Genomic DNA, 15,668 nt, shown 5'->3' on the forward strand with positions numbered 1-15,668 from the left:
TTAAGTATAAAAAAATATGTACGTCACTGAATTCTTCACAAACAACGTATAAATTAAAATGTCACCGCTTTAGAAAAAATCAAATTGTAACCACTACAGCAGTCACCCAAAATATAAATATTTTGATTTTTTGACCAAAACTTTAAATCATATCGAAAATAAATTATAAAATGAAGATTTGTCTCAATAAAGTGGCCATCGGTCCCAAAAATTGCAAATTTCGATCTTTAATAATAACAGAGATATCCTAGCATGTCATCGAAAATATAAAAGTTAATAATAATGAATAACGTGCCTACTAAAAAAATAAGATATTTAAATTGGGTGTACAATTACCTAAATAAATAATCAAGTTTTCTGTCAATTTATGTCTCATCAATGCAGTTTAATAAATGTTACACTTGATTATATGTTAAGTAAAACAGCAAATAAAATTAATTACGAAATAGTGTAAAGGTGAAATGAAATATTTGAAATACATGGAATATATTAACTTTTATATAACTGCAAATGCGTTTACAAAGTTGAAGAACAATTCGATATATTATGCGAATCAATTGTAATCTTGAATTTACATTTGAATGAACAATTTTGCGTAATTCATAATATCCAAGTAAATTTTAATCCTGTATTTGCATGTGCGTAACATATAATGTATTTTATACATTAAATCAACTAACTTCCTTTCTTTATTATTCAATGATAAGTTGTATGCACCAAATGATCGCTAAAAATCTTCTTGAAATGTATCTTAAAACAAATAAAATTTGAAATAATCTTTTCTTGCAGAATTTCTCTTCAGACCTGTGATAAATGTAATATATTTCTATTTTCAGATGAACAGGGTCTCTTCATAGGTTTCCTAAACTCATTTGTGCATGTTATCATGTACTCTTACTATTTGATAGCAGCACTGGGTCCCCAATATCAGAAATACCTTTGGTGGAAGAAATATATGACATGGATTCAACTGGTATGTGTTACATAGCATTGTATTTGATTTTCTTCCATTTTCAAGTAAACGTTACTTTGAACAATTCTTATCTATTTGTTACAAATGATCTTTTAGTTCAGTAAACTAAGCATTTCCTTATTAATGACGCACTAAAAATATAATTTCGAATAAATTCACGTTGTTAAATACACAGGCACACACAAAAAAAAATCATGAATCAGAGGGTAGACCCCACTACTCTTAGGTTTTTGAGGTCGTTGAAATCGAATATAACCATAAAAAATGATTTCAATTGCCTGTTTTCCCACTAGCACTTATTTTTTTTGGGACGCTAAAACCGAATAATGATTTATGTCCTAATCATAACCGTTTATTTTGCCTTTTGATATTTTGAATTTGACACCTTATTCTACACAAGATATTTTAAGCAAGAGATTTCGATATCATAGAAAGAGGTAAATGCCGAATCGTGAGAGGCAAGGGGACTCACGTTAATCAAGCACCCCAAACGGAACAGAAGCCTACCACCTCTACGCCGTTTTCCTGGGTTGCTCTAAGAGTAGAACCAAATCATAAATACATCTAAGAGCTGATACTTCTGATCGGTGAAGTATTGGAGGTACTCTTAAACTTGTCTAATTAACCGGTAATGGACTTTGCATCGTTGGAATTTTGAGCGTTGAGCCCATGAAAACTTCGGTTCTCCTTCATATGGATCCTGCTGGTTCTATCAAATGATTGTAAGGGAGTGTAAGGGGGTAATCGAGTAAGTGGATATAATTTTTTATAGTCATTTTCGGTTTCAGCGTCCCAAAAAATATAGAAATACGCATACATCTTAATTATGTACGAAAATTTATAATTTAACCCCCGTCAGAGGATGATAAGGGGGTGCTAGCGGGAAAACGGGCAATTGAAATCATTTTTTATGGTCATATTCGGTTTCAACGACCCCAAAAATCTTAGAATAGTAGGGTCTACCCTCAGGTTCATGATTTTTTTTCTGTGTGCCTGTAATATTAGTATATTGTGCAATAAGTGCAGTGGTAAGCTCCGATGGGATCCCCAGATTTTTATTCAGTTTAGATTGACATATATAACTGTCGTTTAAATGTCACTTTTTAAAAATAGTATTGTGTATTTAAATTTTTATTACTCATGACGGATAAGTCTTCTTCTTCTTTTCGCATGTTTTTTTGATCGGTACTAGCTGTTTGCCCACTCTATTTCTACATTTAAATGACAGTTATTTATGTCAACTTAAACAGAATAAAAATTTGTGGACCCCACCGGGGCTTTGCCCTTGTAAGATTTCATTGCATTCGTAATAAAAAATAGTATGTGCAATTCGTGCGGTTGTCTACGAGGGTGGTCTGAAAAGTTTCCGATCTCAACATGAAGATGGCAGCACTCGTAAATAAAAGCTAGTGAATTCCGTTGTTCATCTGTTGACAGTTACTCACCAAAGTTTCAGCCATTTTGGACGCGCAGTTGTTATGTAACAGTCGTTTGAGTGAGTTGATGTGTTTTTATGAAAATGGACAAAATCGAGCATCGAGCTGTCATTAAATATTTGTTTTTGAAAGGCAATACGCCTACGCAAATCAAAGATGAGTTGGATTCTGTGTATGGGGACTCTGCACCATCATTTACCACAGTGAAATTTTGGGCAGCTGAATTTAAACGTGGCCGTAAGAGCTTGGGAGACGATGAACGTTCGGGACGTCCAAAAACTGCAACTACCGACGAAAACATCGCCAAAGTTCACCAAATGGTGCTAGACGACCGCCGAATTAAAGTGAGAGAGATAGCAGAGGTTATGAACATGTCAAAAGAACGTGTTTGTCACATATTAAATCAACATTTAAACATGAGAAAGCTGTCCGCGCGTTGGGTGCCGCGTTTGCTCACGTTAGACCAAAAACGTGTTCGAATGAACATTTCCAACGCTCTGTTGGCGCAGTTTAGGCGCAATAAATCCGAGTTTTGGCGCCGATTAATTACTGTAGATGAAACTTGGATACACCATTATACGCCCGAAACAAAAATACAGTCCAAACAGTGGACTGCAAAGGGGGAACCGGCTCCAAAAAAAGCAAAAACTGTTTTTTCGGCTGGGAAAGTGATGGCGACTGTTTTTTGGGATAGTCATGGAGTTATTTTAATCGATTATCTTCAAAAAGGAAAAACCATTACAGGAGCATACTACGCATCATTACTTGACAAGCTGAAGGCAGAACTTGCGGAAAAACGGCCACATTTGCAGAAAAAGAAAATCCTGTTTCACCAAGACAACGCACCGTCTCACACCTCAGCGGTTGCCATGGCGAAAATCCACGAATTACGGTTTGAACTGCTTGACCATCCGCCTTACTCACCAGATCTAGCCCCAAGCGACTTCTTTTTGTTCCCTCATCTAAAAATTGCGCTCGGAGGACAGAGATTTTCGTCAAATGAAGAGGCAATCACCTTCGTGAACAATTATTTTGCAGAGAAAAACGCCGAGTACTATTTGGACGGGTTACAGAGATGGGAGCATCGCTGGGAGAAGTGTGTATTGTTACAAGGAGACTATGCTGAAAAATTTAAAAAAATCTGAAAAAATGTCTTGTATCCTTGTTAGGTCGGAAACTTTTCAGACCACCCTCGTATTGCCCACTTGAGCGGATGAGTGCACGAACGAAGTGAGTGCGCTCAACTCCGCTCTCGTGGGCAATAGACAATTTACCGCACTTATTGCACAATATACTATTTGTGTGTTTTATTGTCAAATTCTGACACAAACTAACAATATTTTACCTAAGTATATTATTTTTCTGCTTTATTTATTAAATTGAATATGTAACATGAAATACCAAATTATAAACTATATCAGAAGTTACGTATACAAGGTGTCCCAAAAATATGGAAACAGCACAATAACTTTCGAATAATGCATTTTGAGGAAAAGTGATTCAGACAAAAGATTTAGGATTTTTCCTAGCTATTCAATGGTGACCCTAGATGTGACCTTGACCTTGACCTTCATGGTTATTTCAAGGTCAAGTTAATTTTTTCAAATGGGATGCCCTACTTTTGACCTCGGAAATGAAAAGAGCGGAAAATTTTACGTTCAGATATGTCCTTGACCATTTTCCGAATTTGACCTCTGATGGTCATTAAAGGTCAAATCAAGGTCACGCATGGTTTGGCGCGCTGTCTTGAAAACAACGGGTTGCAAAAAAATTACCATAACTAACGTTGTAGGATTTTTCCCTGGCTATCTGACGGTGACCCTTGATTTGACCGTGACCTTCACCTTCAAAAACCGCACTATATCAATTTTGGCAAAAATCGGTTGATTTTTGAAATCGCGTCCGCCATCTTGGACTAAAATTCCTCAAAAACAGATTTCAGATTCGTAGTCAGCGACCCCAAAAACCCCCCTATACCAAATTTGGCGTAAATCGGTTAATTTTTTGGAATCGCGTCCGCCATCTTGGATCCGCCATCTTGGAAAATGGTCAAGGACATATCTGAACGTAAAATTTTCCGCTCTTTTCATTTCCGGGGTCAAAAGTAGGGCATCCCATTTGAAAAAATTAACTTGACCTTGAAATAACCTTGAAGGTCAAGGTCAAATCTAGGGTCACCATTGAATAGCCAGGGAAAAATCCTAAATCTTTTGTCTGAATCATTTTTCCTCAAAATGCATTTTTCGAAAGTTATTGTGCTGTTTCCATACTTTTGGGACACGTTGTATAGTATATAAAAATTAGATATGAAAGTTTACGTAGGTATATAAAAAAAATAGGTTATACAATAGAAGCCAAAAATATTTTAAATATTACTTGACATATTACATAATTACATTTTTTTAATATTTTTCAATTAAAATTTGAACAATTTCTACAGCTAATTCACTTTTATCATTATAAAACAGGATACTTTGTACATAATTCAGTTTTTCACATACTTCACCCATATCGTTAATGTTAACTATAACAGCCGCTATAATTAATTATTTCACTAATTTCTCCTTGAACACTAAACTTGAAATTTTTTATCAAAACATTGCATTTAAATGATACATAATTATGACATCATGTATTACAGAAAAAAACTTAACCAGTTCAATTTCATATTCAGTTAGTTGTGGTTAATAGGACATTTTTCCAGCCTGCCGATATCCGAACTGAACGATAATAAAACAAATTTTTCTTCATTTATCTTTAAATGAACTTCGGTGTTATGGCTGACAACGGGAAGTGATGTTTGGAGGCAGAAAATCTCTGTTCACATTTTCCAGAACAACTTTGAAATGCGACGTAACATCCAAAAATAATATGGCATCTATTTTGTTTCGTCTTTTAACCATGAAGTCATAGTCTCTATCATATACCTATTCGAAAAACAAATTGTTGATATAAAATCATTTAAAGCATCAAGAATTTTTACACTTCCATATGATTAACGGCTTTATTTTGTCACCTTTCATATTTGTGCGAAATAAAACTGTTAATTTTTGGGTCGTAGTTTTTTACCTACATATTTATTTATCTCTTTTTAGAGCAAATGGTCATTCCAAGGTTAAATTACGATTTCCTCAGCATTGTACACATTTTGTGGTAAATAGTAGTCCAATATTATTTGTAGCTTTGTTTTCCAGGATTAAACATTGTCAATGTCAACATCAGCAAACTGTTTTAAAATATATTTGATCAAATTTTTTTAACCGTACATTTCAGGCTGTAAAACTCATTTTTATTTTTCGCAAGTTTCAAATCTGTTTCTCAGAAATGCCCTTTCATAGATGATTTCATTTATAAAACTCTAGAGGGCGAAAGAATATATTTCATCAAAATAGTGAGACTGGTAGGTATTGAGATAAAATTGCAGATATATTTCGTGGAAATAATCATGACCATTTAAAAGGGTCTCGCTGTTAAATAGGGCATTAATAAGTATAACTGTTTTGAGAATTTGAGAACGGGACGGTTTTGAAGGTGACCACATTTAAAAGGTGGCCGAAAATAGAAATTTTGTTGTACCGATTCACAAACTTTCTCTTTGAGATGAATCTGACGAGGCGTCATTAGTTTCTCAATTATTTCTACTCTGCTAAGAAGTAAGACTCCGAAATATATACTCATTTACACAAATATCAATTATAAAATGGGACAAAAAATACTTATTCTATTAACATCGTGTTATTATTTCTATTCACTATAAGAAACAATTTGTTGTTATTTTATCCCTGAAAAAATAAATAATCTCACTGACCTTTCTTATTTGGTGGTGCATGAAATCCATCATTTTATCTATAGACCAGGCAAGTTAGACAATAAATCAGAAAAACTTTTCTGATGAACCGATCGAGTTGCGGTTTTCGGCATTGTCTTCGGAAAAATATCAGGAAAAAAGTCTATCTATTACACTATGGGGCTGGATCGAAACTGCATTGCGGGTGCATAAAGTGCATCTTGGAGTGCATCAATTTTTCCGAATGTTCTAAAATTGGTAAAAATTGACTAAAAGTTGTAGAAATTTGTGAACACGGGTTTTCGGGGTCGGAGATTCCGAATCTGACCCTGAAAAATATGCCCGACGGCCCTGGGCCCCCCTACGAGGGCAAGGGGGGCCTTCTGTAAAACATCGAATAGCTTAGTAAATGCCTTATAAATTTCCATTCGGGGGTTTTTGGGGTCGGGAATTCCGATTCTGACACTGAAAAGTATGCCCAACGACCCTGGGGCCCCCAGGGGGGCAATGAGGCCTTCTGTAAAACATCGAATAACTGAGTAATTGCCTTATAAATTTCCACTCGGGGGTTTTTGGGGTCGGGGATTCCGATTCTGACACTGAAAAGTATGCCCGACGACCCTGGGGCCCCAGGGGGGCAATGAGGTCTTCTGTAAAACATCGAATAACTGAGTAATTGCCTTCTAAATTTCCACTCGGGGGTTTTCGGGGTCGGGGATTCCGATTCGGATACTGAAAAGTATGCCCGACGCCCGTGGGGTGGGCTTTCTGAAAAACATCGAAAGGCACAACGGATTTTTGCAATAAAACTGCTCTACCTGCTTACCAACCAAGATCTTGTAGGCTCATCTTTACATTGTAACACACGTAAATTTACAGAGATTAGACAAGAAGGGTAAGAAAAACTAACAGGAAATTAATGAATCGAAAAGAATCCCCTTTATTCTTTTTATTTGCAAGGCAATTAGTGAGACAACTACTATCATATGTTTATCTAACACTTTCACTATCAATCACAATTTTCATCATCAGTACTATCATCACTGTCTCCATCACTATCATCTATTACATTTTCGACTATTTCAGGATTGGAACAGTTGGTTCCAAAACAATTTGTACATGCAATTGTGCATGTAATTCCATGCTTAGGAAGGCAATTACTCAGCTATTCGATGTTTTACAGAAGGCCCCCATTGCCCCTCTGGGGGGGGCAGGGCGTGGGGCATACTTTTCAGTGTCAGAATCGGAATCCCCGACCCCAAAAACCCCAAAGTGGAAATTTAGAAGGCAATTACTCAGCTATTCGATGTTTTACAGAAGGCCCCCTTGCCCCCCTGGGGGACCCAGGGGCGTCAAGCATACTTTTCAGTGTCAGAATCGGAATCCCCGGCCCCAAAAACCCCCGAGTGGAAATTTAGAAAGCAATCAGCTATTCGATGTTTTACAGAAGGCCCCCCTTGCCCTCCTAGGGGGGCCCAGGGCCGCCGGGCATATTTTTCAGGGTCAGATTCGGAATCTCCGACCCCGAAAACCAAATTTCCACAACTTTTAGTCAATTGTTACAATTTGTAGACTCGATCGGTTCATCAGAAAAAAATTTCCGTATTCTGGGTGATTTTAGTCTAACTTGCCTGGACTACTAGCTTCTGTCACACACTTAACACAAATCTTATTGTTAGAACACGATTTACTTGACCGACGGTAAGACGCACACCTACACCAATAACACACACTTAGGTCATTATCATACTAATAACAATATTCATTTTTTTTTAAACCAAAATAAATACCTACGTAAATTTATTGTCTATTTGAATCAATTGGCACAACGCTACTAGTTTAATATATTCAAGGAAATATTCGGCAATAGCACAAAAAACTTGACGAAAAAGTAGATATAGAGAACAGCGGTTTTTGCTATTAAGTAGCATCGAGAAGCCAATTTTTTTTCTTATATGTATAATTACATTTCATATTTTTATAATTATAATGAATATAATTTTGAATAATAAGTATTGCTGTAACGTTACAGTTTTATCCAAAAACCATTTATTCTATAAGTTGTTATACCTAGTCAACGATTCGATTAAATCTATTACAATGTATTTAAAGACTGTACATGGTGATTCAGGTTTAATCTAGATAACTTAAGGGATCAATAGAATAGGTTAAAGTAATGTTCATTCATGATGTAAACTTATTTCCTAAAACGCATCGTTGCGGAGATAGAGGGCGTTGAAATAAAAAAATTTATCCCACTTTTCCCTCATAACTTTTAAACCACTTATCCCAGGTGAAATTCAGAACACAAACACTCCTTATGATCTTACATAAGCTTCTTAACTTTGAATCACCTACCACTCTTAGAAGTGTATTTTGTGTACCACTCCCCTCCTACATTATTTCAGAACTTCAAAAAATTAATTAATTTCAATTAAACAGCTGCATACCACTTTTGTCTCATTAATTTTGAAACTTGTTTATTATATCATGAATGAACATTATTTTAACCTGTTCTATTGATCCCTGAAATTATCCAGATCAAACCTGAATCACCCTGTATATCACAAATACTTGAACACGAAACTGTACGTATTTTGCAAATTTCAATTACTGAGACGGTACTAAAATCTGACCGTTTTTGAAGTTAAGTTATACTTAATTTGTTAAGGTATTGCCCCAAAAATTATAAACCGTACTTAGTAAAGTACATCTTTATACCGGCAACAGCGAAGAAATCTAATTACTTCTAGTAATTTTTGTTACTTTATGTTAGGTCCTTCAGTACTTTCCGTTTATCTTTAGTTCATATAATGGGCCCATCTTAAGATACAAGAATAAAAACCACTTTAAAAAATAAAAATTATTGATTTTGCATATAATCAATTCCAACTGATATTAACGATAATATCTGCAGGTAAATTTGTTTTGTAATACGAAATCTTGTGTAAAAATTAAATTGGTCCTCAGTATAGAAGTGGGAAACCCATAATCTACAATAAATAAATTTCTAAAATATCTTTAAATATGTCATTCATTCGAATATCCATTTTTGTATTTCTATTTTAAATTAAAAGTAGTACAAACTATGGGCACGATAACACACATACGTTTTAAGTACAGTCCCTACGATATTTGTTGAGATAGAATTCCAAGAAGACCCCACTTTCTTGGAATTAACCGCATTCGACACACAAGGTAGAAAGACATTGGCGGAAAATTCAAGACACGCCCCTGCCGCGGTAAATTGTTACAGTAGTTCCGATAACAGAACTTTATTGGCTATTTTATGTTGCCTCCGTTGCCATGACAACCGCCGTAAACAACGCTACGAAGTGAAGCCGAATGCAAACTGATTTCGATCCGCATCACTTGCTTATGCTATACGTTGTATGGTGCGAGGTTAATGTTCGCGTTCAACGAAGGCAATGTTTTTTTAGAAGGTGTTCACCGCGCAAATATTCTGTTTATTTCTGCGTATAAGACAAACAAACACAACACATTTTCAATGTAGAATTAATACCTAAATTATAAAATTTATATAAAATTAAAAATAATTTTAAGTTGCACAACNAAAAACCCCTTTATACAAAATCTGGTCAAAATCCGCTCAGAATTTGAAAATAGCGATTCCTGCTCGGTTTTTTTGAGGTCAGAAAAAAACCACACGTTCTAGCTCAATTCTGACAGTGGATTTGAATTCAGCAGAGTCTTTTACATAAAAATGTACTATTTGATGTGGAAATAAATTTTTTTCCAAATTTTCCCAGTAAATTTTCATCAATTTTCACTATTTTTTACAAGTTTTTTGAGGTTAGGAAAAAATTGTGATATGATGGGCCAATTCTGACCCCAGATTCGTGTTCAGGAGGCCGAATTTTTTAACGCGAAATCTTGGAAATCTTGTGTAAAAATTAAATTGGTCCTCAGTATAGAAGTGGGAAACTCATAACCTACAATAAATAAATTTCTAAAATATCTTTAAAATATGTCATTCATTTGAATATCCATTTTTGTATTTCTATTTTAAATTAAAAGTAGTACAAACTATAGGCACGATAACACACATACGTTTTAAGTACAGTCCGTACGTTATTTGTTGAGATAGAATTCCAAGAAGACCCCACTTTCTTGGAATTAACCGCATTCGACACACAAGGTAGAAAGACATTGGCGGAAAATTCAAGACACGCCCCTGCCGCGGTAAATTGTTACAGTAGTTCCGATAACAGAACTTTATTGGCTATTTTATGTTGCCTCCGTTGCCATGACAACCGCCGTAAACAACGCTACGAAGTGAAGCCGAATGCAAACTGATTTCGATCCGCATCACTTGCTTATGCTATACGTTGTATGGTGCGAGGTTAATGTTCGCGTTCAACGAAGGCAATGTTTTTTTAGAAGGTGTTCACCGCGCAAATATTCTGTTTATTTCTGCGTATAAGACAAACAAACACAACACATTTTCAATGTAGAATTAATACCTAAATTATAAAATTTATATAAAATTAAAAATAATTTTAAGTTGCACAACCAAATGGAAATTTTAGGTGAAGCGGTGCGTCACTTGCGTCACCTGGCGAGCCGCCACTGACTTATTGTTAAGTAATGATTACGAACTGCGGTGCAAACAGGCATAAGACATTCTTAAATCCACGTCACACTAAATTATTTGACAAAACAGTTGAATTCAGAAAATATACGGTTTAAATAATGTAAATGCAAAGAAATTAGTTTTATTTTTTTTACACCAAATCTGACAAAGGTCGTTTTAAAGAAAATATATACCTACAAATATCAATAGAAAATGGAACATTATATGATGTGTTCTATTTTAAACCATACAAATTTGGATCACAACTGAAACTACAAATTTCCACTACACCAGATTTAAAAAAAAATTTTGTAGAAGTGAATAGTTTTCATAAAAATTATTAGAAAAATTATACCTATATAAAAATCAAAATGAGGAACATTGAAAAGTGACACTGATTGCGTTCATTTACGTAGGATTCTTTAATGAAGTCCAAGGGCTTCCGCAAGTGGAGGCAGGACAATGCTGACCTCCCCTGACTTTTGATCCAATGCACAAACGCGCCTCGAATTAGAACCATTTACCAATTTTTATTAGCTATATATTTCAATATTGTATGTTCCCTTGACCTCCACTAACCTTCGGCAAATTTTCACCCCCAAATAAAAATATTTAATAGACTATAATTTTTTCATTACTTACTACACTGTTGCCCCTCTGTTAAATTTTGCACCTTCCACGCATGAATAAAATCACGAACAGTACCTGCTTTCTAGGTGTCAAATAATTATAAAACTTACCCTTTGATTGATGTTATTGGCGTAAAACCACATTAATTCAAAAATTGTAAAATCAACACAAAATTAGATTAAATTTTATTTTCCAATGTCTTTAGTACTCATACAGATCGACACAAATAAGTTTGCATCTGAGATAGCTCCACAGATAGCTGCTATCCCAAATCATTGCACCTACCTTTTATTCCTTCTGAATCAATGCACTTTCTTAATCTCGCGAGTCAGAAACATAAACTTATTTCTATCTATTTGTACTTTTGTGTTTTAGTTTCTTTCACCAATTTTCACAGTTACTTATTTTACTAATAATGAAATTGCATTTACTTGCAGACACAATTTTGCATAATGCTGGTATATCTGTTCTCCATTCCAATGATGGGCTGCAAACTGTCCAAATCAGTGACCTTCTTCTTCGCGGGCAACGTTGCTATATTCCTATACCTCTTCGCTGATTTCTACCGGAAGGCCTACACCAAGAAAAGTAAAAACGCCTCATCTATTCCAAATGGATGTGTAAAAGCGAGTAAATTGGAATAACGATGGAGAATTTTAATTTATTTTTAACTAATTTATAAATATTGTACATACACAGTAAGGATTGTTGTGACTATTGTAAGTTTTTTATTTGTTTAACGTGGTGTATTCAAATAAATACGATTAAATTTTAAGGTTGTTGTTTGATTGATAATTGCATATCTGCTATAAAGCCAGATACAAAACTTATCTTGTTTCTGCAATATTTTTTATTTTGCTGGAGCTCCGCAATGAATAATAGGGTAGATACAACACATTCTTTATCTATGTTATTAATCTAAAAATAAGCTTTTTATGTTTTTCATTGGTAAGTATATAATTTTTATTATTGGCATTCTGTTACTGTTTACAAACTTAAATTACTTTCTGAAAGTTTATTTGTCATTTCGTTAAGATTTTTAATAAAAGTAGTGTAAGAACTGAGAACCTTGTAACGCATTTATTAATTGTATTTCCAAATTCCGTTGAGTAACTAGGTAACTAGGTATTTTACAATAGATTTCACATTTTATATAAATTTCCGAAAAACGTACATCATAATGTTCTTTTATTTTTTTTAGTTCCTTAAAACAAACTGAACTAAATAATTGATATAATAACAAACATCTACCTATTAATTAAGTATCGTTTATGTTTATTTTATATTGTTTCACTAATGAAATAATATAAATTGTCTTTTATAGAAACAACAGACTGTTAATAAAAGATAGTTAGAGAACTTTTAATATCTCATGAGCCGCGAAATGCGCGAAAGGCGTGGAGTATCCCCATAATTCTTCTAATAAGCACGTTGTGAAAACATTGACTCAGAACTAGACCATGTGCATCATTACAAGTAGACATGAACTAAGGCGCCCGGACATCAATAAAGTCAACTGGCGAACGTTCGTTATATATATGTTTATTGTTTAAATTAAAATAATAAAGAATAGGGCATTTTATTATGATATTTGTAATCGGATCAAAGGCTTGTTTACGCTAGAGCTCGAGAGAGACTGTGAATAATAGGTGTAATGTTTTTAGGACGTAGAATAATTTAGGCGACGGTCGGAATTATGTTTCTGCGCATATGAAGGTCAAAGCTCATAAGATTTTAAAACATCTCTAACATATGTTTTAAAACAATAACTTGTAGCACGGTTTTAAATACCGTATAAAGTTGCAAGTAAAGCAAATTCAAAATTATAACCATGAAACCATGTATCAAAAATAATCACATTCTCATTTTCTTTTTCTGATATTTATTGTTTTTTAACGAAAATATTACAAATAATAACAAAAAATTGCTTATTATAAGAGAATATAAAAAATTCTATAATGAACCATATTTACAAACGTATTATGAGTTTAAAGGAAAATATTATCCAGGTAAAAAAAATTACTGGTATTTTTTCATTCATACAAGGAAATATTTGGGCGAATAATGAGGAAGTTGCATCAAATTTTCTTTTGAAGCAAAATTTATTTAAAATGCCGAAAATTACTATAAAAGTATGTTTCTATATGTAAAACCCCTTTAAACTTAACTATTAAAATGTGATTAATTATTGAAATATTGAATATAGGGCGAAAACGGTCCCTAATTGGTCAAGCAATTTGTGACATCAGGATCCGGTATATGAGTGTTAAGACTGTCAAGACGCGGGAGACTGGCGCTGTCATTGCATTGCTGTCATTTAATCTTGTGTTGAATTAGTTTGTGTTCGCATTGAATTCTGAGTAGTTTTGAGTAGTTAGTTTTAGTGTATAAATTTAAAGACAAGTTTCGTTAATTTTCGTAGAGTCTACGAACATTTTCACAGTATCTACCCAGGCAGCTTTAATGCGTGGCGGCTTCAAGATCAGAATTACAACACGAGAACGTGAAAAACATAACAGTGTCTGAACATAAATATTATAATACCGATGTGTAGTTCCGCAACAATAACTGCCCCCAACAAACTATTTAATGTACCAAAGGATGGAAATGAGGAAGAAATGTTGTTAGTGTTAAATCTATTTTACATATATGTGAGGATCATGCAAACATATTTTATAGAACATCTATTTTTGGCAAATCATCAGATTGCTCTTGGACAAATCCAGCTTCTGTAGCCATAGAATTTACACGTACAGTTTTAAAATAATTAACAATATTGTGTTAAGTAAAAGTAAATAATATAAAAAAATCTATCTGACACACGTAGTTTGCGTAAACACAAATGAGTAAAAGTGAGACAGACTACAGAACACGACTCTACACGACTAGTTTAATTTGGACCGATACCGGATCGTGACGTAAGAGTCAGCCGTCTCTGTTTAAGACTGCGTTTTAGTGCATAGAGAATTATTTTGAATTTCTATATTTTTTTTAGGAAAACTATTAATTAAAAATTTAAAATTTATGTGGCAATTGACTTTTTACGATGAAAGGAATTTAATAAGAAAAGAAAAAAAATTGTGCAACTTCCCCATTATAAGGATTTTGTCACTGTGACAAATTTTCGAAAACAGTCGATACAAAATCAAACATTATCTGTGTTGTAAACTCAGCCTTATAAAGTTATTCATAACAATACCATTAATGGTCGGTATTTTATTAAGGACTTATACAGAATACGTTAATCATTTATAACTATTGGGACTTAATGACGCGCATATCTCCATTTGCTATATTTTTATCATAATTGGACAGATTGTTATTCTTGCTATCATCATCTAATGATCCAGTGTCTTCTTTCTTATTGTAAACATTTTGTAAAAGTCGTAAAAGAGGCAATAAAAAAATATGGAATTCGGTAAAGTAGAGCGTAAACTTTGGATATCCACAATCTACAAAGAGCAGCTGACTGCTGTGCAGAAATGCCACACAAAATTGCGACTAAAAAAAAATGAACTTTAGCCGTGTATTTATTATAAATATCATTTCATTATTTTTCGTAAGTATATACTTAGTGGTTAGATGTTTAAAAAAGAATCTGTATATTTTTCAAACAATACTTTTTACACAATTTATCTTCATCTTCCATTTTCCTTAACTCAATAATCGCACTCGATGAATGGAAAGTTATATACTATTTGGTTTCTTATGGAAAGTAGAAATTCAATATAACGTAGTAGATTATTTTTCTGTGATAAACTACGTTCTGTTTTCTGCTAATAGAATGCCTATTATTTTTAAAATTATACATTTTACTCTATTATCAAGATATTAAGCTAATTCAAATAAATTGAAAAAATTTTTTCTTGAAAAAGTCCTGTTAAATGAAGTCAAATAATGTTCTTGGATACAAAACCTATTCAAAAGATATCTAACCTCAGAGACAAGATTCCTAACTGTTAATATCGCGGGGAATACTACAGTCTTCATAAATGAATACAAGCCACGTGACCAGTACCTAATTTTGTGTGGAATTTTATTTCCTTTATGTTGGCAATTCAGTTTAGGTAAAATTAATAGTACATTGTGTAACGAGTGGGGAAAAGTTGCCAATAGCATCACGAGGACGCAGTTGACGCACGAGCGAAGCGAGTGCGGAAAGCGCCCAAGTGGCGCTATGGCAACTTTTCCGAACGAGTTGCACATACTATTTTCTATCACAAGTGCGAGTCGTTATGGGACCTATAG

At 33.9% G+C, this 15,668-nt stretch overlaps 1 protein-coding gene across 1 annotated transcript; it reads left to right on the forward strand.

Annotated features, from left to right (window-relative positions):
* Nucleotides 1-789: 789 nt before the first annotated feature.
* On the forward strand, nt 790-12,195 carry LOC111692618 (elongation of very long chain fatty acids protein AAEL008004-like; the record flags this gene model as incomplete). The annotated part of the gene is made up of 2 exons (XM_023456679.1): nt 790-973; nt 11,858-12,195. Coding segments are annotated over 2 exons (391 nt in total), but the record flags the coding sequence as incomplete, so codon positions are not given.
* Between the last annotated feature and the right edge of the window lie 3,473 nt (nt 12,196-15,668).

The sequence above is a fragment of the Anoplophora glabripennis genome, unplaced genomic scaffold (genome assembly GCF_000390285.2).
Source record: "Anoplophora glabripennis isolate ALB-LARVAE unplaced genomic scaffold, Agla_2.0 scaffold2258, whole genome shotgun sequence".
Taxonomy (NCBI): domain Eukaryota; kingdom Metazoa; phylum Arthropoda; class Insecta; order Coleoptera; family Cerambycidae; genus Anoplophora; species Anoplophora glabripennis.